Raw genomic sequence first — 23,484 nt, 5'->3', positions numbered from 1 at the left:
GGAGACTCGTTGCAAGGCAATACGAGCTCTAGCAGGTCATCGTCAACCCCACGGCAGACTGCTATAATCTCTCATGGAGAGTTGGTGAGAGACCCGACAGAGATTTATGGAACTGGGCCCCTCCTGCTTCGAATAGGGTGAGCGCCCCTGTAGGTCGAACATGCACGTACAGACCTAGGTACTAAACAAGGGTTGTATGGGGTGAAGAAATGGAGGTGCAGGTACGTCCCCGAGACCTCGTGCTCACTGGTGCACATGTGAAGTGGCCTGACATAGCCAAGGCGCGACAGGGCTGATAGAAGCTCTGGCAAATGACTATCTCAGTACACTTGCTGAGGGCCGTTCCATCGCTTGGGTTTGCAATCATTCCAGGAACACCCAACTAGCCCTTCTCAATGGATACATTGACGTCGCCTTGACCTACGAGCGGGACCAGGAAGACCTCGCCGCAGCTGAGGGGTGGTCGCTCACGAAGGGATGCGTTTTTCACGACCACTTTTGTCTTGCAGGGCCTCTCAACGACCCGGCCGGCGTTGGGGCCGCAAGCTCTCTGTCGGATGCTCTGGTCAAGATTGCGAATTCCAAGGCGCTCTTCCACAGCCGGGCAGACATGTCTGCTACGATGTGGAAGGAGCGGTACCTCTGGACAAGCTGCAACTTGTCTCCGTGGAACGACTCGGCGGAAGGAGGCTCAGGCGGTCGATGGTACCAGACCAGCCTGCTCTCCCCGTCAGAAGCGTTGAAGAGTGCTGATGCTTCCGGGGCCTACCTCCTCACCGACCGGTCCACACTTTTACGCCAAGTGTCGTCAGGCACCGTTTCCAAAACAACCGTTTTCTTCGAGCCAACCTCGGAAGGTGACGTGTTGATGAATAGCTGTTACGCATTGTGCTCGCCGTCCCCGTCTCAGGAAACCCTCCGCTTCCTCGAGTACCTGCTCAATGACCGAGCCCAGGGCATCATCAAATCATATGGAGCTGACGAGTGCGGGACTCCGTTGTTTGCTGCGGCGGCAGACGGTTTCGCAAGGAGTGCATTGGAGGGAGGAAGACCTGTAGGAAGGCGTTGGCGGTCCGAGACTGCCGACATTGCGTAGGCGTCGAATAAAGCATCGGTCGAAAGGGTTCTGTCCGTTGATTAGCGGCCGACTACATGTTTGCATCTGGGCGGTTCACTCGGGAGTCTTGACAAAGGGGCTGGCCTCGAAATGCATCGCACCCGCGAAGAAATGTGGCGGTCTGGATTATGTGTTGGGCGGTACAGTGGTGTGTCGTGAGCATATATTCTGTGGCGCGTTTGAACGACGAGAAATATCTACAAGAGTTCTACAATGCTGTTCAATGTTATCACGGGATTAGAGGCTGAGACGCAATCATTAACATGGTGGTATATACTCATCCATTTAGTCGAGGTTGCGAAAAGACGAGAACAACATTATGGGTGAAGTTACTGTCAGACTTACATCGCTCACCATCAACCCGAAAGAGGTCAGGCACAACGACTGCGGGAGATCTCTGCAACTTACACGCAGCGGCATAATAGACCATGGGAGGCATTGATTATGCATGGACTGCTGGGTAAGGGTTACAGGGACTCGGACTACGGGGCTGATAAGATAAGACTATCGATAGCGGCAGCCAATCTGAACTTCACACTTCACATGCGCAAGTCGCGAGGACGGACCCAACACAACTCGCACCACCCTGACCAAGTCCATCCTCGCGACCGACACCAGCACACCGACCGCGAAAAATGGACTACCAGAACCGAGCGGGCTCCAAATTCGGCGGCGGAGGCGTCGCTTCCCACAGCGCCACCAACGCCGACCGGCGCGAGCGGCTGCGGAAGCTCGCCCTCGAGACCATCGACCTCGACAAGGACCCGTACTTCTTCAAGAACCACGTCGGCAGCTTCGAGTGCCGCCTCTGCCTGACGGTGCACCAGAACGACGGCAGCTACCTCGCCCACACGCAGGGCAAGAAGCACCAGACGAACCTCGCCCGCCGCGCGGCCAAGGAGCAGAAGGAGGGCAAGGCCCAGGTCGACCCGCAGACGGGCCTGCCCGTGGGCGTCGTCGGCGCCGGCTTCGGCGCGCTGGGGCTGGGCGCCGGCGGTGCGGGCGCCGGCGGGGTGCGGCGCAACGTCGTCAAGATCGGGCGGCCGGGTTACAAGATCACCAAGGTGCGGGACCCCGTCACGCGGCAGCAGGGGCTGCTGTTCCAGCTGCAGTACCCGGACATCGGGCAGGGCATCACGCCCAAGTGGCAGATCATGAGCGCCTTCTCGCAGCGCGTCGAGGAGGCCGACAAGAACTTCCAGTACCTCCTCGTCGCCGCCGAGCCCTACGAGACCTGCGGCTTCAAGATACCCGCCCGCGAGCTCGACAAGCGCGACGACAAGCAGTTTGAGTTCTGGGACCCTGACTCCAAGGAGTACTGGGTCCAGATCATGTTCATGACGGAGCGAGAGGAGAGGTTCAATGCTGCGCCAGGCCTCGGGGGCCGCCGATAGGCGGATGAGGAAAACGCGTGGGATGCCTGTTGGCAGATCACTGAGAGTTGCCGATGTGGTGCGATACACCGGGCTATATGCATTGATATTGCCACAGAAGTGGATGCTGAGAAAGGGATTGTGGCCTTGGCTCATGCTTGAGGATGGCAGAGGGCATTGTGGAGACTCCAAGAAGTTGGGTGCAGGGGCAAGGGAAAAGCGTAAGGGGAGGTTGAGACCATACCAGAGAACAGTCTCACTGACATGAATCAGGGACTGTGCTTTCACAGAATCACTCAAGCATCATAACAAAGGCTGCCACACAGGGGAGAAGGAATTCTCAGAAGGTCAAGTGGAATGCCTCCAGCCAGAGGGATAAGGGCAAAAAGTGCCAGTAATACCCCAACCAAATTTGATGATATTGCATGAGATATCAAGATACCCCTCTTATGCAGATTTTTATTCAGGCATCAGACCATCCGCCCGTCTATCATTTCGATATGTTGTCTAGCATAGCCTGACGTACAACAAGCTCAAAAGAAAAATAGACTGAACCAACAACGCCTGGCCTGCGTATTTGTCCTTTTCTCTTCAATTGTCATGCTGATGATGCTCGCATCCTCAAGTCTTCAGCTCTTGCCCAGGCCTGTGGGGAGGCTGGTGCGGAGCCTGTCCGATCCAAAAGTCAAAGAGCCAGGGATTGCCCGCGTGGCTCGCGTCGAAAGGAAGGTCGATTTCCAGCCCGTCATCTTCGCACTCGGGTAATCGCCAATGGCTCGCCCGTTCCCTCTCAGAGAACGAGATGCATCCACAGTCAAAAGCACGTGAAGTGGCAGTAGTACCGCAATGTCTGTTGCACAACGCACGGCCCAGTGGTCTCAACAGACTCGCGCCCTACGCATGCAGTATTGTATCTCTTGTGGTTTATCGGAAATTGTTGTCGAATCTCTTGAATGTATATCCAATGAAAGGTAGGCTCATCTCTGGGCTCTCCTCTACAACGCCCACGGCCTTGGCGGCCTGGACTTGCTGGGCCTTGAGCAGGGTCGCGTTGTCGGTCTGGTCAATCTCGTCCGTAGGGAAGTATGTTGTATCGATGTTGCTCGTTAGGCGTGGCTCGAATGGAGCGCGAATCCGCCTCAGCGAGTCGAATTCAACGCCACGGAAGAAGGCGTGGCTCTTGATCTCGTGAGCACCGCCGCGACCCAAGCGGTTCTCGGTGTTACAGATCAGGCTATTAACCAGTCAGTCAGCACGCTTGGCTGTGAACAACAGGGGGCGGACGGCTCTTCAGGTCCATACCTCCGAATCAAGTTCTCCGCCTCTGCGCCCAAGGTGATGTCGTCAGGGAAGTACAAGCTTTGTCTCCAGTTGACGATCTTGCGGTACGTGTCATGGCTGTCCTCGGCACAGAAAGGAGGCCAGCCGACCAAGCACTCGAACATGATAGTTCCCAAACTCCACCAATCGCAGTCGAAGCTGTAGCCGTGGCCAGTGAAGATTTCGGGGGCAATGTAATCAGGCGTTCCGACGGTGGAGTAAGCCATTAACCTTCGACTCCGTCGCCAGTCGTTGATTTGCGCACGGTTGGATACGGTCAGATTGATCTGATCGATGGCCACCGAGTTACGGTCACGGGGCCGGTTCGACTTGCCCTGTAGGAGCTGTTGGTAGTAGTTGTTGTCATGAAGCTTGTGGAAACCGGTCGACAAGCCAAAGTCGGTCAGCTTGACGTGGCCACCGCGGTCGAGCAGGATGTTGTCGGGCTTGATATCTCTGCGGTGGATGTCAGCGCCCAGGATCGCTGGGGTCACGGAGAGACGAGGTGTGACGGTACCTGTGAATGAAGCCCAACTTGTGAACGGCATCGATGGCGAGGACGATCTCGGCAATGTAGAAACGTGTGATATCCTCTGAGAAGATCTCGTACTTGATCAGCATGGTCATCAGATCACCACCGGGCAAGAACTCCATCAGCATATATAAGAAGTGGGCGTCTTGGAAGGTGGTGAACAGTTTCACCACCCAGGGGCTGTCGCTCTCGGCAAGGATATCTCTCTCGGCTCGGACGTGTGCCAGCTGGTCCTTCTTGAACATTTCCGTCTTGATCAGGGACTTCATGGCATAAACCTTGCCGTCTGCCTTCTTCTGCACCAGCTTGACCTCGCCGAAAGCTCCCTTGCCGATGATCTTGATCGTGTTGTAGTTCTCGGGCTTGTCCTTGGTTCGGAGGAAACGCAGGTAGGAGCCCTCGCGGCGGCCACCAGTGGCCCAGATCTGTTCCCTGCGGGCGGGCGACTGGTTCGGCTCGGACAGCTTCTGCTCCATCTCGCTCTGCCTGCAGGCGCAACAAGTCAAGGTTAGCCGAGCTCCTGGCTCGTGCGGGATAGGTACCTAGGTAGGCACGGGGAGGGGGGGGGTCATGTGAGAGCCTACCTCTGGTTGCGCTCCCTGGCGCGCTTCACGCTGTCCTTGAAGAAGTCTGCGGCGAGCTGGGAGCACTTCTTCTGGTTGTTGTTCGCATTGGGGCCAAACTTGTCGGGGTTGCGCTCAGGAGCAACCTCGAAATCGCCAGAGATGCCGGCCTTGGAGCCGGCCTGGGAGGGCATGGGGGCGTTCAGATAGCTATAGTTCTGGGCCTGGCCGGAACCACCAGCGGTGCGCGGGCGCTGGGCACCGGCAGGCGAGGGACCCCTCGAGCCATAGCCGCCTGATCTCGCAGCACCGCCGAGGTTCTGGTGGGAGAACTGGTGAGCGAGGCCGGTGTTTGGGTCATTGCTAGCACCTGGGGTGTTGGATCGGCCTTGGCCATAGGCCTGGGCAAAGTCCTGGTGGTGGGTAGGCATTGGTTGACCTTGGTAGGCGGGCTGGTACTGCTGCTGCTGCTGCTGTTGTTGTTGTTGCTGCTGCTGCTGGCCGGGGTTGAAGTAGCCCTGGGGAGCGTAACCGTAAGGCTGCTGCTGCTGCTGCTGTTGCATGCCAGAGGCACTGGAGGCGGCCTGCTGGTTTGCGGTGGGGGGGTAGACGGGCTGTGGGAAAGTGGAGGGAGTGGTAGGGTAGGCAGCTCGGTCGGGCCTCGAGGATGTGTTGGCGCCGTTGTTGGCAATGTTGAGGTACAGGCGGTTCCCCTGGTTGTCCATTGCGGCGATTCAAGGACAGGAACGGGACTGACTGCAACGTATTGTATTACGGTGGAAATTGAACCGGCCGCTGGGACCTCGGGACTCTTGGCTGGTATTGGTCGCGTGTGGCCAAGGGAGTCAGTGTGGTCGGAAAAGGGAGGGTCTTTCCACTTTGAGGATGGAGGGGAAAGGGGGGAGTGGCCTCTCAGGCTGTCAGGGTGGGACCAGCTGCCGCAGGCGCTAGCAAATGCCCGCCAGGGACGTGGGTTTGCCTTGGATGAGGTGTGGAGCGTGGAGCGTGTAGCGTAGAGCGAGCGTGGGCCGTGGACCTTGATTGCCCTTCAAGCTCGTCGCAGGCAGGCTGCAGCGGTGAGGGCGGCCGACGATGCCCAATTCCACGACCTGGACGACGGGGAGCCTCAATGTCTGTCCCTCGCTTGGATCTCGGATCCTTGCCAAGCTCAAGACGACGGCGGCAACGGCCTGACTCTTCCTGTGCGTGTCTCTGAAGGTTGTACAACCAAACGCTGTGCCTCCGAGTCAGTCAATCAGACGGAGAGACAGTCGTGAAAGCCGTATAGTGGTGTATAAGTATGTATGTGCTCGGTGTCCTGGGAGAAAGAGAGAGAGAAAAAGTCAATTAGCTTCCACGGTTGCTTATACTCTCTACCTCGACTTGCCTTGGGAGGGGCATTCCACGCACACACACACAAACATACATACACACATACGCACAACTCAAAACATGTCAAAAGGCCAAGGAGGATGGCAGACGGGGAAGGCACTCTATTTGAATCACATGCAGATTCCCAAAGGCGAGAGCGGGACAGGAGGGCAAAGAGATGACAGGCTGATATCCGAATCGCAATACACAAACAAAAGTAGCAGCAGTAGTAGTGCTAACCGTCAACGAAAAAGAACAATCAAAGTTTTGCGAGTTTTGGAGGAGGTGTGAGACTTTCCCCTCCCTCCCCCCTCTCGCCTCCTCATCCCAAACAACCTAGGTTCGCGAGCGTTCACCCCTGGAAAAGGGGTGCAGGGTAAGCATCGGTTGGTTGGCCTGGCCGGGTGGCCTTGGAGGCTGAAAAGGCTCTCTGGGTGCTCCGGCACGCCAGAACCTAAAACGGCTCCTTTTACTAAGCGGCAGGGACGTCACTCACGGCCAACGTTGTCTTGTTCTGGGAAGCATTCCTCTTATTGTGGGCGGTGCACATGCGCACACACACCATCTCGAGTGCTGCTTGGCCTCCAGCTGAGGCCTCACAATCCCATGAAATACGCCGTACATGTCTGACCGTCCCGAACAGGTGGTCCAGGTTGAGACCGAACCAGGCTCGACGCTCGACCAGCTGCTATACCGGCTGCATCTATAGCACACAGATCTGACACTCTGACCTTGGTGCTCCCGATCTGACTGGTCCCTTTGCCAGAGCTCCCGACGATCTAGAGTGTCGGCACGTACCTAGCGCCCACGGGTGAGAAACCAGCAAGGCAGGCACCCAGGCAGGGTTCAATTTCAATGGTGCTTGGTACTCATTACCTGGGTACCTAGGGTACCTACCTACCTAGGTACCTACCTAGGTAGGTAGGTAGGTAATTAAGCACCTAGGTACCTCGAATGATAAAGGTCTCTCTGATGCACACAAGAGCCAAGACACTACGGATTCAGAGGCCAATCGTGACATATCTGGTGAGAATATACACACTGACACAGAGGGCCACTTTCCTTTCTAGGGGATCTGCACACCAGCTCTCACACAGAGAGCTGGTGCGGGATCCCGATAAGCTCCGATAAGAGCAAGCTTATCGGCATCCGTGATTTTTTTGTATCTCAGCAGTCAGTCCAACTAGCGACGTCCCCAATTGACGACCCCGTCTCCAGCATCCAGCAACATCTCCACCAGCCTCGCCTCCCCCCCAGCTTGGTTGATCCGGTCCCCGTCTGAGAAGCTCGCATATCTGCGGCTACCAGCAAAGATGGCTGAGCCCCAGCCCCCGGCCGCCCCAGCCGCGACGGCACCGGCAGCATCAGCCACGACGGCGTCGCCGCCGAAACCACCCGCGCAAAACCCGGCCCTCCGCATGATGGGCCTGCCCGCACTGCCGCGAAAGCTGCCCTCGCGCAACTGGATGATCTTCTGGACCCTCTCCTCCGCCCTGGCCGCCACCATCATCTACGACCGCCGCGAGAAGAAGCGTGCCACTGCCCGCTGGGCCCACGCCGTCGAGCACCTCGCCAAGCGGCCCCTCGCCAACCCGAGCCAGATGCCCCGCAAGGTGACCGTGTATCTCGAGGCGCCCCCCGGCGACGGCCTGCGCGTCGCCCAGGACCACTACAGCGAGTACATCAAGCCCGTGCTGGCCGCCAGCGGGCTGGACTGGGACTTTGTCCAGGGCCGCCAGCAGGGCGACATCCGCGCCGCTGTGGCTGAGAGGGTCCGCCGCAGGCGGAGGGCACAGGAGAAGCACGTGGGTGCCGAGGGGGATGCCGCGGCAGAGGCCCTGGCGACCGAGGAGGACCGCATCGACGCCTGGCGCCAGGCGCACGGCGTCCCGCTGTACGATGGCGTGCGCGGTGACATCGTCGTCGGCCGCCACACGTGGAAGGAGTACACCCGCGGCCTGCACGAGGGCTGGCTCGGCCCACTGACGGCACCGCCGCACGCGCAGCCCGACCCGGAGCCAGAGGCCGAGTCGGCCGACGCGGATGCCGAGGGCAGCAACAAGACGAAGCGGCCGCCGCAGATAAAACCTTACGACTCCCCCGAGGACTACGCGACTGCCCACCTCCCGCTCCTGGTGCCTTCCGAGCTGGCTCCTTCGGCGCCCGTCTCCTTCCCGCACATCCTCGGCTTCCTCAACACGCCGACGCGCTTCGTGCGCTTCCTGACGAGGCGAAAACTGGCGGACGAGGTCGGCCGCGACGTGGCTGCCGTGTGCCTGGCGGCGTACCGAGAGTACCGTGAGGATGCGGGCGATGGCGACAGCCCGGACTCGCACTGGGAGCAGCAGACGGCCCTGGCGCACGAGGAGAAGGACTGGGTCAAGTCCGTGTGGAAGGCCGACAAGGAGGAAGAAAAGCCCGCCACTGGGAGCGAGCTTGTCGATGTGCCCAGGCCGGCAGCCGCTGGCAAGGAGAAGATCTGGCCAAGGCCGATGGTCATTGATCAGCGCATCGGCATGCGGATGAGGAGGTTCGAGCTGTTGCCCGAGGATGAGGAACGGGCGAGGGGCATCGTTGTCCCCGAAGAAGAGGTCGAGGGTTGGACCAAGGGCCACCTGAGGGCTCTTTGGAGGTGGACCGCCAGCAATTTCCAGAAGGAGGAGCGCAAGGTCCCAACAAGCTTCGACGATGAGTAAACCCTGTCTTACGTGTGCTTGCTTGGTGGACCCTGGCAATCAGACATCCACGGAACTTTTGACAACGCTCAGGCGCATTCCTGGAGTTATTTTGGGGGGCCGGGGGCAGCGAGGTGAATATAGAGAGGAGTTGTCAGGAACTGTATTGTATTATTGTGTGGGGTTTGCATATTTTGTGTGCACTATGAGCCATCTCATCTTCAGGTAGCTAATGTGCAGAGAAAGACTTGGGGCCTCGCCACTCATACATAATTGAATCAGAGGCAGGTGTATTTACCCGTCCACCGCATCACTTCTTGGCCCCATGAGAGCGCAACTCTTGTATGACGGGCGAGCTTCCCGTTCAGGTCGGAACCTGTCCTTGTCTGGTCAAGACTGTGTGCCTTGTGTACCTAGGTAGGCAGCCCTTACGCTTGAACGCCCTAGCCAGTGCTCATCGCGAGAGCTAGGTGCGGATTCCGTAGCACAAAGAGTGCAATCCAGGCTCTCAGTCACTATCGTCTGAGCCGTAGTCGACGAGGCCAACTTTTGGTTTCGTCGCTGCCGCTGCAGCAGGTTTCGTCGCAGGCTCCTGCGTCTCTCGCGCATCCTTCGCAGCAGCAGGCGGCGTGGAGGCTGCCGTATCAGTCGTTTCAACAGCAGCCCCGCTACTCCGTCTCTTCAACCCCTTGATCAGGCCCTCGGGCTCGTCCTTCCGCCTCTTCCTCTTCCTGCCAACACTCCACCCCCCACCCGCGACAGCGTCCTCGTCCCCCGGGGCGGCCTCCCCGGATGAGATCTTGGACTGCAGCTCGCGGAACCCCTTGAGACCCTCCTCCGTCTCCTGCCGCAGCCTCTCCTCCTCGGCCCTCTTCCGCTCTCTCACGCCGTCCAGGAACTCGACCTCGTCGTCGTCGAGCGGCCGGAACTGGTTCTTTATCTTGTTGGCCTCCTCGAACGCCGCCTGCTTGGCCGCCTTGTTGGCCTGGAGAACGTCATACAGCGACTTTTCGCCCTCGCCGCCGCCGCGCGATGCTGCTTCTTCCCTGAGCTGCTGTCGGCGCCTCCGCTCCTCCTCGACCTGCGCCTGCACGGCGGCCCACTCCTCCGACCTCTTAGCGCTACTGCTGCCCCCAGCGGCGGGCGCTGCTGAGGTCGATGTCGACGTCGACGGGTCCGCGGGCACGATTTCGCCCGTCTCAGCATCAGTCGTACCGCCTGACACAAAACGGGAAGACATTTTCCGCGGGTTCTGGAGACTCCCGGGAGGCGTGTTTCCGTCGCACGGCGAGGGAGAGGTTGCCGTAGGCTTTTGCTGAAATGTTTGGGTTGATCTACGGCAGCTCCCCAGTGGCTGGCTGATTCAGAGTGAGCGAGACAAGTGAGGATGGGCAGGTAAGTGTAAGTGGGGCAGAAAAGGATTGTGATTGGTTATTGAAACTCATTCCCGACTTCTACATGCTAAAGACGCAACTCACTCAGACGGCATAAACCAGGGCTGACTTGATTGTCACGCGCGGTGAGATCAATCTGAATGCAAAAATATCTAGAACGTGTTTTTAAGAGTTTATTTTAGTTTTTTTTTCTTTTTTTATCTTTGGTATTGGTATGTAGTGTGAGCGCCAGGCAAAAATTTCCCCAGTGCTCCATGTGAATGGCCCAAGTGCACGTTCGGGAGTCTGAAGAGACCGCTTCTCTAGTCCGTAGAGAACGGTCACATTGTCCTCTCGCTCCAGTTCCGAATGCTCACAGGCAGACACATGAAAGACGACTTTTCATTTCTTCCCCCCAGTATCAGCCCTCCTGGCACGCCCAAGGTTTGCAGCGGAATATCATTCTTTTTGAGCAAAGGCACCCTTTTGTTTTTTCGTCCCTTCTTGACCCATTTCCTAAAACCCCTCTTTCATCGCATCGTGAGCGTGAACGTTGTAAAATGCGGTCCACCTCTGTAGGTATAAAAAGGAAATCAACAAGCATTATAAGAAAGTGTGTAGGGAAACCGCCAGCCGTGAAAAGCCCTCTATGGATGCCAATCAAAGGATATCCTCTAAACAAACGTGCCATGCAGTATTGAGACAAGAAGGGTAGGTGCAACTCGAAGTTTCAAGGAGGAGGGAATGCTCTCCGGCATGGGACATGTTTGTCCAAGCCATATACCGAAAAAAGAAAAGAAAAAAAAAGACACCGAGGGAGATAAGATATCTCTCTTGACCCGGCTTAATTGAATGCATCCAACCAAAGAGAGGACGAAGATAAAGTCTGAAAAGTCATGTCGACAGCAATACAGGCCAGACCGGAAGTTCTCCCGGCTTGGGTATAGGACAAGAAAGGAAGACTGGGCAGGCTCTCCCAGACAAGATGCGTTTGTCAGGGCCAGGAGGCTGCGCGAAGAAGCACAGTGGATGCGGATGAAAACAAGGACAAAAACAGACCAGCCAATACTTTTCAACATCGGCAACATTTCCTTTCCGTTCCGAGAATGCTGCTATAGAAACGCCTGGCGGGCAGACCGGGACCAAGTCGTGGCTCCTGACAGTATACCGCCTGCAATTGTAGGTGATCGATCGGAGTCGTCGATTGCCAAGCTAGATACGGGTCGCCGGGCGTATGTTGCCGATGATGGGTTGTCCAATCGCCAAGGTGTCGTCGGACCAACGCATTCCAGGGACACGTCGCATTGTGTCTCCCTGATTTCCTCCCTTTCAATTTCCCTGAGCCCTGGCACGCGCGATAGTGCCGCCAAGCCTTCGATCGGATAAAATAAGATCGCGATCTATTTGCAAGATCACCGCCTAGACCACCTGGTATCGAATCCGAAAACGCCAGAAGGTGAGATGGCCAACCATGCCATATACCGTAACAGAACCGATGAGAAAGAAAAAAGACCAACTAAATCAAATCATTAAAGAGGTCCGCAGCATTTCGCCCTGACAACGGGTATGTGGTACCCGCAGTGGCGATGGGAGTGATCCAGTATGCTTGTAGCCGTCCCTGGGCAAAGAGCCCGAGGTTGTTTGCAGAAGTTGGCTGGTGTAGCCGTTGCAAGAGGCAACTCGTTGTGGAAGACCCCGAGAACATGTACTGAGACTCGAAGGGGTATCTGAATGCAAATGTATCGTTTTTTTGTCTCAAATCCGTGACCGTCCGCAATGCGAAAAAGGAAAAAAAGTGAACTCCGTCCATGTCTCCATGTCAGCGTTAAGGTCGGTGCCAACAATGCATGTGGTCAAGCTTGGAGGCAAGATCAACCCAGAACAGCCTGGCCGTACGCGGCGTTCGGCATGAAGTAGTGTTGGTTCTTCATGCCCACAGGGCCAGTGCAGTTAGCACAAGGGCACTCCGCCATGTTGTTGTCCCAAATGTTCTGGCCATAGTTGTAGTAGCCAGGGTAGTGGGAGTGGCGACCGTGGTGGTAGATGTTGTGGGTCGAGTTTTGTCGAGAGTATCGTTGGCCCTGAGCATCGTTGGCAAATGCGCGGTTGAACCAGTCGCCGTAGAACTGACCGTTGCCGGAGGTCGCAGAAGCTGGGTACTCTGGGGTGCCATAACCAGAATCAGGCGGGGTGAGCGGCGCGCTCGACCATGGTCCAGCAGAGTACTGGCTCCAGCCGAGCTCCTGCGGACGGTACGCCGCCTGCTGTTGAGCTTGCTCCGCACGCTTCATGCTCGACAGACGCTCGTACTCAGCAACCTGCTGCTGATGCCAGAGGTTGTAGGCCTGGTTGCGGGGGCGGGCGAAGTCGGTGTCGATCGGGGGCACAAGAGCTGCAAGCCTCTCCCGACTGGCCAGGGTCTGGGCCATCTTCTTACGACCCATCCACTGGCTCCAGTTGTCCAACCAAGCGTTGTAATCCTCGCTCCTCTCCAAGTTGACATAGAGATTCCAGCCGATTCCGACGAGCCACTCCGCCTCTAGCTTGTTCAGCTCTGCAACGGAAATGCCAGAGACTTCGGACCAGGACCGGTTCTGGAATGTATTGTCGTCAAGGAACTTGCTTCCGAGGAGCAAGGCGATGGTCAACATCCGCCAGACCTGTCCCTCGATGGGATGGAAGGTACCGATAGCCTTGAGGCCATTGACCCTCTTGGAGAGGTAGTTCATGCCGAGCAGAATGGTGGCCTTGGGCAAACGGGTGGACGACAAGATCTGTGAAACAAACTTTCGGAAGGACGGCGAGACTGGGGACTGGGGGAGGACCAGCTCGATGGCCATCTCGGCGACGTACTCGGCCATCATGTCGACCTCATAGTCGAGGACGGCACAGACACCTCCGCCAGGCATGTTGACGGTGAGAATGCGGATTTTGAGCGAGGAGAGGATGCCTTGGTTGGTAAGAGAGCGATCTGCTTCGAGCGCAAGGAGAGTCGAAGGTAGCAATGCGAGGTAGTCACTGCAGGCCGGCGAAAAGTTCCAAGGCTGAAGAGTCGAGAGGCCGATAAGGAGGTGGTAGGTTTTTACTGAGATGCTCGCGCCATATGATGTTGTTGTGTCCTTTCCGATGGTGAAAAGGTCGAAACCACAGGTAGGATGGTCGAGTTGATGACTGCGAGTGTAGATACTCGGAATCTATCGCGGATCGGAGGGAGACTGTCGAAATGAATCGGAGCCTGAGCAAGGTGGTGATCCGAGTTGGGGATCGAGGTCGGCGAGAGCTTCGACCGGAGAGCAGGAGACCGCCGCGTCAAAGTCAAGGACCTGACAGACGAAAAGGGTAGAGAAGGAACTCTATGCACGGCTGAAGAATGATTCGAGAGTCAGTAGGTCTGTCCGCCGGTCCGTATTCAAACGCGGAAACAAGAGTGATCCAGTCCGTGCCGTGGGTCTGACACACAAAAACTTGGGTGACGGTATGCGTCAAGCGCAAGGTTTGACGGGGTTGTGTGGGCGGAGGGAGACAGGCCGCGAGGGTGTGGCGGGCGCAGCGGTGCGGAGGGTGAAGGGAAAGAGTGAAAAAGGTGAGGTTGGAGGGGATTTGAGGGGGAAGAAGGTTGAGTTTGACACACGACTCGAGGGGCAGCAGAAGACCGTTGGAAAACTCTGGAGGGCTTGCTGCCTGAGTTTTGCAATGATCTCTGTGTCGCGACGGGTGCAGGTGTCAGGAAACGAGTCGAGGATCGCGAGCAGAGCCCAGACGAGAGAAGGCTGAACCGGAAGTGCAGGTGTGCCGAGTCTCGAGTGGGAGATTTGTAGCGGGCAGTGTTGAGACGAGCCGGGGTGGCCAGGCGAGGGTGGGTTTTGCCTGGGGCAGTGGATGCGACCAACAGGAGCGCTGGGGCGAGGGTGGAAGGGACCAAAACAAATGGGTGGTGTGGACCCGCGTCGCCAAATTGTGCCGAGGAGTGAAATTGCTCCAGCACCAGCAACACCTGCGCCTGCAGCAAGCGGCAGCGGCAGCCACGCCTCTCAAACCACCCCAGTCGGCTGGCGTGTCGGGCGCAGGAATGGAGATGAGGCGTGTGACGGATGAGGTGTGATGTGTAATGAACGGGTGAGACGCGGAGGATTGCACACACGGTGAATGCACCAAGAGGGCTGGAGGAGGAATCAGGAGATGGCTGAACTCACCTGCTTAGCACACAGAAGAACGAGGGATCTTGAGGGTCCGGTAGCGATCTCGACGACCTGGCAGATCGAGGGGATGTCGTGGTCGGGTTGTAGGAAGAGAGTGCCTGCCTACAAGGGCGAGGGCGCGAGGGCGAGAGAGGTGTGCGGTAAGCAGCGGGTGCTGGTCGTGGGTGGGCACTGGGCAACGGGCTAGCCTACCATGCACTTGGCTGGGCTGGGCTGCACTCGACTCGACTGCAGGGATTTCCGAGGGGGGGGTTGCGCCCTTTGGCTGTTTTCGACCGACTGCCGTGGGCTGCTGCGTCCACTTCTCCCGATCCTGGCTGATGAAAGACTGAACAGGCCGCAAAACACCGAGAAAGAAAGAGACGCGAAGACGACAGCGGGACAATGCGGTAGGTGGGTAATCCTGACTTTGACGACACAAAAGTCAATTTGGCCGCAGTCGAGGATGGTGGAATGTGGACGTGAGAGGTTTCCGCTTGGGGGGGAACAAGTCTGGTCGAAAGCGGGAGAGGAAGAATGGCAGATGGAGATGGGGGACGGGGGACAAGTAAATGATCTGGGCGTGGGCGGGTGAGAGTGGAGGAAGTGGTGGGATGGAACAAGGGAAAAAAGAGATTGAGGGTTTGACGGTCGGGGAGGCGAAGCGACCAAGCAAGACCCGGTGCAGAGCAGGAAAAATGGTGCGGGTAGTGATGACGAGTGACTGAATGAAGGGGGCAAGGGCCACCACACCCGCACCCCGCGCCCCGAGCCTGGACCTGGACTGGAACCCGGACTGGACCTGAACCTGAACCGGCGACACACCAACACCTTCAGTCCATCTCCCTCTCTTGCCTCTCTCTCTCTCTCTCTCACACACACACACACACACACATGCGTAGAGTTGGGTACGTACCCGCCATGGCAACCGTAGAGGTCAGACACCCCCCCTCCCGACACATCAGACATCAGACACCATCAGACACCACCAAACACCACCAAACACCAACCCGCCCGCCTGCCCGCCACTCCACCAGCCAACCCGGGCAGCAGCCTAACCCAGCCTGGGCCGGGACCACGACACAAGACGACAGCCGATACAATAATACGCACAACACGACATGTGTACAAGAATGCCAAACCAGGCAAGCCAGGGCACCTAGAGGCTAAGGAAACCCTGTGCAGATTTATGGGTCTCTCTGTCTCTCTGTGAGAGAGAGGATGAGGGACCAAAAAAAAAAAGTTGTCGCAGCAGCAGCAGTCGAGGTCACCTGGCTGGGCTGCGCCAGGAGCACACGACAGCGTCCACGATGGTCGACAGTATCCACACGAACATTTGTTGGTGTCTGTCTGGTCGTGCCTCTGCTCAACATGACCGTTGACCATTTGGCAGCCTTTGGACAGTGCTGTGTAGCCAAATTTGCTAATCTGGGAAAAGGTCAAGGTATCCCCCGGCCGGTGGGGGGTAGCAGGGAAAACCGACGGCCGCTGGGCCTCAGGATGTGGAGTGCCACGCGAGCCGACTGGCGACTCTTTTTGAGCCCGCCCTCGTTCCTCCCTGCCTCCTGCCCCCCTGGCCCCTCCCCCCTGCACCCCTTCCCCCCTGCCCCCCTGCCTCCCTGCCTCCCTGCCTCCAGCAGCACCCAGCCTGCCTGCTCCGTTCCTGGATTGATGATCCCACTGTCCCGACGTCCCCTTGTTTTCGTTTTCAGCAGTCCACACGCCAGGCAAAAATGCCAACCCCGGAGTCTTGGTCAAAGTTGCCATGGCATTGAAGACATCCCTCGCTAGCAGCTACTATTATTCCAGCATTTTCGCCCCTCGTCATGCCACGAGGAGGGAATAGTGCAGCCAGCCAGTCTAGTTTGGGCCTTATACACACATGTGCAACAAACCAGACCAAAGAAACAAAAAATGTGGGAAGAAAAACACACAGTAATCGGCGCCAGGCAGATAACGCTTTGCAAAGCACAGGCCACGCTTCAGGCGGCCCTGTGCAATGGATACGTTGTGGACACCTGCATCTGGAGCTCTGGCCAGATGCTGGCTCTTGTCAGGACTCAGGACTCAGGTTTCGTTGCCGAGCACAGGTCGCCCAGAGATCGTGTTGGAGCGCCCACCCAGCCCACCGCCCTGGCCCTGGCCCTGGCCCAGTGGTCCCGGCTCTGATCCTGGTCGTTGGCCCTGGTCCCAGCCCGAGGTTCTTCTTCCTGCTCCTCCTCCTTCTTCTCCTGCTCCTCCTCCTACTCCTCTTCTTCTGGCGTTGGGCAATGCAGGGGTTGAGATCCCAGCCGTAGCAGCCGGACGGGCCCTGCTCTCGAGAACCCCACCTGGCGCCCAATTGCAATCCACCTCGCGGGCACTGTTGTCGCTCGACTCTCTCCAGCAGGGAATGCGACGTCAACTTCACCGCCTGTCGAACCAATAATCGCGCTCCCGTCTGGAGCATCGACCCTTTGGCTTCCTGATCAGTCCGCTCAAGATCCAGCCCCTGCTTGATTGGCTCCAGGCAAACCAAACCGTGTTGAGCCTGTGACTGTATTATGCAGCCGGGCAGCCTGGGCAACAATGTGCGCAACCCGCGTACAGTAGCCTGCAGGACGTCAAGAGTCATCCGTCCATTTCATCCTCTACTCCGTACTCCCTACACTACTGGTGACGATGCAAGCTGCTGTTGTCTGACTTGTTAGCCGCGGAACAGTCGGCTGCTCCCAAGCGGCCTTCACAGGCAGACGGTCTCTTGAGCACGTGCCAAGATAGCGTTTTGGGGCTTCCTTCCCATCATGGATCCATCTTCTGCTGGGGCTGCATAAAGTCAGTGCAACAATTGAATCATCGACCTCCAACTAGGCAGCACGGGCTCCCTGACGGTGCTCTGATCCATCCTGCTCGTCGTGGCCTGCCCCCCATCTGGATCGCCTGATGCACGAGAATGTCTCTCATACCATCGTTCCGGACGACAGGCTTCTCATCCACCAGTGAACTGATAAGAAAAGTGCAAGGAGTGTGGGTGGATGAGTTTATTTTGGCCCACTCTCAAAACTACGGGACGCTCGTAAAAGAGAAAAAAAATCAGGGTCTCATCAACGGCGGCTGGACGGGCAGGTCAATTTAGCTGCAATTTCGCCAGGGGCACCACCAGCAATCAAATTGCTTCCATGGCAACCCTGGGGATTCTGGAACACCGAGGCGGCAGGGCGCCAGAACGGTTTGCCTTGGATTCCACAGGGCCAGCCAGGAACCCAGTCTGCCAGTGTGGGCCTTTTGACGTGTAGCAACACATCAACTGCCTGCATCAATGCCTGATCCTATGCTCTTTCGCTGAGCAACATCCTGGCTGCTGTCATATCATCTAAGCCTGGAGACACCTTTCCACGGGCAAACACAGGGCACAGAGGCGCACACGCCCCGCCAGCCACTTCACGGCAACTGCAGACGTCTCAGGTCAACACAGTCACTTGCCTTTGCAGCCGGACCACAGGACGTCTGTCACCCAGACACGTGCCCTGCCCTGCCCTGCCCTGCCCTGCCCTGCCCTGCCCTGCCCTGCCCTGCCCTGCCCTGCCCCGGTGTCAGGGGAGGCTGGCAAGGCTGTGACAGTCCGCGCCCTGACAGGAACTACTGACGAAACCAGGACAAGGCCAGGGCTGTGGTCCTGGGGCCACCAGGCAGTTAGGCCACAGTGGTCGGAGTCCACGTAAGTCCGGGCTGGGCCTCAGCACCTTGTTGGAGGGCGGTGGTATGGTAATTGCGGTTCTCGTCGATTGATCACCTTGTGCTCATCATGCGACTGCCTACTGTGGTTGCCATTGTGTATACAATTTACCTGCCTCTCTCGATCACCCTGTGGACAAACTCGCTCGGGGGATACCCCTGCGCGTTTGCCGTGCAGAATCAAGCGAACGGTGAACCTCCGACACGAGTCAGCGTCGCATTTGGGAACTCCGAAGAGCAGCTGAGAGGAAGAAATCGTCGAGAAACAAATGAACCATCAGACGAAATCCGATGTACCAACCTATCGGAATTTTTGAGCCGAGTCGTCGCTTCAGTCTGCCTTCCTCATCAGCAGCTTGACGCCGGCACCCATGTTTAGATGTCATCCATTCCATTTCTGGCACTCCATTTCACTAATGAGGAGGCACCACCGAGCCCGGTTCAAGCACTCGAGGGCCGGTTACCTGCCTGCTCCGTGTTGGACCAGGTGCGGACCTGATGGAGCCTGGGCTTCCGGACAGAAGGCTGTCTATGTCTGAAAATAACCTGCGAGCAAAACCGCATCGAACCAGGCCGTCAGGTACAGGCGCCAATCCCAATACCGCAGTTCTCAAACTCGGCAGCTCGGCCTGGGCTTTCATTAATGCTCCTGTGCGGTATCCCCGCCCGTTGCGCAGTGCTGCGACCTGACGTATCATGGCGGCTTCCTTCGTGGTGGCTTGTTTCCTGTCAAGATGGCAGGCCAAGCGCAAGCTAGAGCGAATCACGAGCTGCTCAATGAGAGAAACGGCCCGTCTCAACCTGCCGATCCTCACTGCGAGAGCCCTGTGTGTCTGCTATGCCCGTGGTTGAGCCGCGAGGCCGTTTGCTGAGGCGTCGCCCGATCTACCCACATCCAAGTCAGAAATTTTACGCTCAGCAGGAAAATGGGTCTCTCAGCGCAACCACCGAGCTTGACCCGTATGACTGGTTAGAAACAACACTACGGACAGGTCCCGGCTCTTCCTTGTACCCCTCACTGCCCACCCGGGCTGCCAACTTGCCCAGGCTGCCCAGCAACCCAAGGGTCAACGGCAGAGCAGACACGAGCGATGGCAGTGCAGGGGGCGACTGGAGCAACCTCGTGAGAATTTTTAGTGATGCCGGCCCTGTTGAGTCGACTCCATATTCCTCGGGACCCGACGATGCGGCTGTCAGTGCGGGGCCTGGCCCTCCAAGGCTAGCTCGCCCGTCTCCCTTCCACCGCCATTCTCCTCTTCTGCTTCACCGCAACCCGGCGTGGAAGTCCATGGGGTGCCTTCAAAGCTCACGTAGATTGAATGCTGCCGAGGGTTTCCTGGCTTTGCTAGCCTCTCGGACGCAGTACCAGCCTGCCGGGCGATGCTGGAGAATCGGAGAGACGTGCCCCCATCGCCGAGAAGCAAACTTTCCGTGCCTTTGCCTAGTGTGCCTTCTAACTCGTCTCCAGGCAGGCCGTGGTCTAGACTGTCCATTCACAAACCATCCACACACACACACACCCAAACACACACGCACACGCACACACCCATAGGCTCAGGGTCAGGGCTGTCCAAGTCGACCGCACCCGGAAAGCGAGTCGCGACTTAGATCACCCGTGCCTCTATGCGTGCGGGCAGAAGCCAGTAACTGCAGCTCCGGACGCTGGTACCGAACCCGGAGCGGTGGTTTTGATCGATACCCACTACCAAAGCGTCTTCCCACCACGGCAGATCTTGAACACGATCTTGGGAAGCCACGATGTCCCCTCCTGCGTGTGCCCGCCAAAGTCGAAACTGCAACCTAGATGTCCAATCACACGATGCATCTGGGCTGCCATCTTTAGAACATTCGCTGACATTGTGCTTGACATCACATGAGTGATGAGGTAACACTGATTTGCCTCGCAGACCAGTCCCAGTCGCCCCTCTCCCGGGGGCACTCGTGTTTTTCTGGTTTTGGCGAGGGTTTCGCAAAGCTGCGCTGTCGGCTGGTTGAAACGGGCATCCTGGCATCTTGAGCCCCGAGCGGCTCGAACCCTGCCGCACTTCTGTCAAGAGACCCGACTATTTGAGATTTTTTCTGCATCCGTGGAGAGTTCAGCCTGCATGATAGTGTGCCTGCAGCCATTCGGCGTCTTGGTGAATAAGCTGTCGCCCCCAATCAACGACCCCGTTGCCCCGCAGATCAGTCATGGCTTCTTCCAAGGCCGGGACACGAGAACGAATTGGCGAACTCGACACCCCACGCATTTTGTTGTGGGGTTTGTCCATCTGAGGGCCAACTCGCCGCTGCGAGGCGTGGCAGGTGCGGTTGGTTGACAACTCGCCCGGCCACAGCGCTGGTGAGGACTTGTTGTACAAGACCGATCCCGTCCTACCCCGTCCGACCGATTCTAGACTCTTTTGGTGGATTCCGCGGGCTCGGTACATGCAGTTCCAAGACGTTAGAGTTTTTCTTCTGTTGCCTACTAGTACGCCCCTCCCATGATGTGAGAGGAGACGATCACGCAGAATGATGATGGGGACTTGGCTTAGACTGGCAACCCTTCGTGCAGCCGAGAGAGGCACAGGGCCCAGTTGACATTCGTCACACATCATGACGGAGGGAAGCCTGGTCCCATCTGTGACGGAGGCGGCGGCGGCGGCGGGCCCGGCTTTGCTTGCAACCACCACCACGTCAGTCTTGGGGCGAGGTTCCCCTCTCCAGTCTGCGTCAGGTTGGCCCAGGCAGAAGTACTCACGCTGTCACGGCAGCCAGGGCAGCAGCCGAGCCTATAGAGTCATGGTTGATTGACTGACCTTGGTCAGATGCGAGATCATTCGATTGGCATCGGCGCACCCTGTCAGTCTGTTGTAGCTCGGTGGCCAAAATTCTCGCAGTCACCTAGCTAGCCTCTCGGACAAAGTGGGCAAATCTTGGGCCAACTTCAATCCGCTATCCGGTAATAAAGCTTACGGAAATGGTAGTACCACAAGTAATAGGTGCCTCATGGCGTCCTCCTGTGCAGGAGCAGGTGTCAGCATGGGAAGAGCAGTCTGCAACGAGACCATGTGATGACAGAGGCCGGTGGGCTGGCAGGCTGGCTAGACGCGGATGTCTGACCGTTGAGATGGAATCCCAAGCCCGGCTGGCCCGCCACCACCAGCACCTTCCTCCTTCCTGTCCAGGTGGGGCTGGAGAGTTTAAAGTAGGCTGCAGTAGCGCGTCCCTGTCCTGCTTCCGCCGTTGGACAGCCAGAAATAATATCGTCGTCATCCCCCTCTTCCTGGTGACTCCTCGTTCACGGGAGACAGAAGCAGATCCCATAGGCGACTCCGGGCCTGGCTCGCCTGACAGACTGGAGCTTGCTCTCCGGGTGTGGCAGAACGGAGGCCAGGACGCCAGGACGCCAGGACGCCGAGGTCACCTGAAGCGTGGCGCAACAGCGGGGGCTGTGACAGGGCAGGTGGTGGTTGGTCTCGCACCTACTGTAGTATTCACTCCGTGAGGAAAGGAAACGGAACTCTTCGTGCCTGTTCAATCTGTCATAGTTCCCGTCAGTCACCAGGGTATGACACCTCCCACCACAAAGGCTACGCGGACTGGGCGCTCGGCAATATCCATCTGTTGCGTATACAGCCGCTTTCTACAATAGCAGCATTCAGCAGGCAGGCAGGCAGGTAGCATCCGAGCGAGCCGTACGTAGTCTTTGGTCGTCGGTCGCCCCAGTCGCCCTGTCCTGCCTGTATGCAGCTCCCGCTGCCTCTGATCAGCATCTTGTGTCCAGGTAGCCGCCATCGATTCGTCGCAAACCCAAACCTGACCATCAGCCTGTCTGGCGAGCCAGCGAGCCCTTGCCCGGTCGGGCCAGTCGGGAGGGAGGAATGATGACGCCGCGGCGCGGGCGGCTTTGATGCTGATCGTGCTGATCGACGAGAGACAGGGAAGCACAGGAAGAACCCAAAGGGCAAATGAGAAAACCTCGGACTCGGGACATCCTTCTCTAGGCTGCCAGGCTGCCGGCCCAACATGGGCTTCGCGACGGCTACGCTAGTTGCGTCCAAAGTACATACATCGGATGGCCTGGTCGCATTTCTGGCTGATGCACCGAGGCTCCCAGTGCTCTCGAACTCCGGGGAGTCGGGCAGTTTGTGTCAGGCGCGTGTGACGTCACTGGACCCTGGAATTCACACTTCGGAATAATTCAAACGTCTCGTCCCTCGCATGGCGTTCAGAAATACGTTCCACACCACAGCTAGTAAAGATGACCCGTGAGGCTGCCCGGGGGCGCGGAGGAGAGTGTTTCTGCTAGTATGCTGTAATGCCGTCGCCGTAGCAATGTCCTGTCAGCGTGGCACCCTCAGCCACTTCAAGTTGAGGTCATCGCCACTTCAGCGTCATCAACAAGAGACCTGGTCGGACGTGTGCACTAGTCCATCAGGCAGTCAGGGCAGCAGGCAGACATCACGTTGTCAGGTAGTCTGCGGCAGTCCAGGCCTGCCATCCCAAGCTGGTAGCCACCCAGCAATTATTAGGCCGCAGTCAAAGGTGGGTACCGAAGTGTGATCGACCTCTCAGTAACACCGGCGACGCAGATACCCACCTCGAAAGCGAACCAAGTGGGACATTCGATCGAAACAGGGCATGCGGCCGAACGGCGATCCGAAGGGGCTGGGAACCTTGTTTACTTCTTGGGAACGCACCGGGCAGGTAATAAGCTAAGCGAATGTCATCGTTGAATTTGCACGATTGAGCAGGCCATCAGCCGTACGTGAGAGGTGCAATCTTCCCAATGGCGTCCACATATGCTTTGTTCGATACTTGGGAGAAGCGATTCTGCGCTGAGGGTTGACGCGATCTGGACGATGTGTGAGATGATGCCTTGAGTAACATGCGTAGATGGTGACGAATATTGCCAGGTGTTTGCTCCTGGTGGACAGATGGCCTCTCAACACTTACGACCTTGCGACTAAATGACACATACCGTCTCTGTTCAGTCGAAGAACTATTGAATGCAGACAGCCCAAGGTGGATTGCCTCGCTGTTATAAGCCGAGTGTCAACAAGGGTGAACTACAAAGACCGGACGCACCCGCGCTCTCCAGCACCGGCCCGTTAAGACGCGCAACAGTAAGGACAATTTATTAGCAATGGCGATAGCAGAGTGTGTCATGCCCGCGCGCTCCTGGTGGAAACGCCATTCCAGGGCTGATATTCGAGTTCAGAACACGGAATTCAGACCAGATGTTGGTCCTGAAGCAGCAGGAATACCATGAAGCACAGAGAAATA

At 57.6% G+C, this 23,484-nt stretch overlaps 6 protein-coding genes across 6 annotated transcripts; 2 read left to right on the top strand and 4 right to left on the bottom strand.

Annotated features, from left to right (window-relative positions):
* Positions 1–1,668: 1,668 nt before the first annotated feature.
* KVR01_003925 (uncharacterized protein) lies at positions 1,669–6,677 on the bottom strand. The gene is made up of 5 exons (XM_044788642.1): positions 6,332–6,677; positions 4,927–6,223; positions 4,328–4,828; positions 3,793–4,266; positions 1,669–3,724 (listed from the first exon to the last, which is right to left on the bottom strand). The coding sequence occupies exons 2-5, from the start codon at positions 5,628–5,630 to the stop codon at positions 3,415–3,417; spliced, it is 1,989 nt and encodes a 662-aa protein (XP_044648940.1). The 5' UTR covers positions 5,631–6,223; positions 6,332–6,677; the 3' UTR covers positions 1,669–3,414.
* Positions 1,753–2,511, top strand: KVR01_003404 (uncharacterized protein; the record flags this gene model as incomplete). The annotated part of the gene is made up of 1 exon (XM_044786681.1): positions 1,753–2,511. The coding sequence occupies one exon, from the start codon at positions 1,753–1,755 to the stop codon at positions 2,509–2,511; it is 759 nt and encodes a 252-aa protein (XP_044648419.1).
* Positions 6,678–7,589: 912 nt separating the features above from the next.
* KVR01_002568 (uncharacterized protein) lies at positions 7,590–8,972 on the top strand (the record flags this gene model as incomplete). Its single annotated transcript, XM_044785002.1, has 1 exon — positions 7,590–8,972. One exon carries the CDS (start codon positions 7,590–7,592, stop codon positions 8,970–8,972), a length of 1,383 nt encoding a protein of 460 aa, XP_044647583.1.
* A 487-nt stretch (positions 8,973–9,459) lies between these two features.
* On the bottom strand, positions 9,460–10,191 carry KVR01_003768 (uncharacterized protein; the record flags this gene model as incomplete). The annotated part of the gene is made up of 1 exon (XM_044791934.1): positions 9,460–10,191. One exon carries the CDS (start codon positions 10,189–10,191, stop codon positions 9,460–9,462), a length of 732 nt encoding a protein of 243 aa, XP_044648783.1.
* Positions 10,192–10,550: 359 nt separating this feature from the next.
* On the bottom strand, positions 10,551–15,311 carry KVR01_002378 (uncharacterized protein). Its single transcript, XM_044790345.1, has 2 exons — positions 14,518–15,311; positions 10,551–13,687 (listed from the first exon to the last, which is right to left on the bottom strand). Exon 2 carries the CDS (start codon positions 13,231–13,233, stop codon positions 12,196–12,198), a length of 1,038 nt encoding a protein of 345 aa, XP_044647393.1. The 5' UTR covers positions 13,234–13,687; positions 14,518–15,311; the 3' UTR covers positions 10,551–12,195.
* Positions 15,312–19,409: 4,098 nt separating this feature from the next.
* Positions 19,410–19,709, bottom strand: KVR01_003648 (uncharacterized protein; the record flags this gene model as incomplete). The annotated part of the gene is made up of 1 exon (XM_044787602.1): positions 19,410–19,709. One exon carries the CDS (start codon positions 19,707–19,709, stop codon positions 19,410–19,412), a length of 300 nt encoding a protein of 99 aa, XP_044648663.1.
* Between the last annotated feature and the right edge of the window lie 3,775 nt (positions 19,710–23,484).

The sequence above is a fragment of the Diaporthe batatas genome, assembly GCF_019321695.1.
Source record: "Diaporthe batatas strain CRI 302-4 chromosome Unknown Contig00003, whole genome shotgun sequence".
NCBI lineage: Eukaryota > Fungi > Ascomycota > Sordariomycetes > Diaporthales > Diaporthaceae > Diaporthe > Diaporthe batatas.
Note: the sequence above shows the minus strand (reverse complement) of the source record. Positions and strands in the feature narration are given on the sequence as shown.

What these genes read in the sequence shown, in the direction of transcription:
- KVR01_003925 (XM_044788642.1), bottom strand. Translation starts at nt 5,630, where the DNA reads ATGGACAACCAGGGGAACCGCCTGTACCTCAACATTGCCAACAACGGC. An exon ending in AAGTTGGGCTTCATTCACAG is followed by an intron (nt 4,267 to 4,327) that starts GTACCGTCACAC and finishes CATCCACCGCAG; the next exon opens with AGATATCAAGCCCGACAACA. An exon ending in GCGGAGAACTTGATTCGGAG is followed by an intron (nt 3,725 to 3,792) that starts GTATGGACCTGA and finishes ACTGGTTAATAG; the next exon opens with CCTGATCTGTAACACCGAGA.
- KVR01_002378 (XM_044790345.1), bottom strand. Translation starts at nt 13,233, where the DNA reads ATGCCTGGCGGAGGTGTCTGTGCCGTCCTCGACTATGAGGTCGACATG.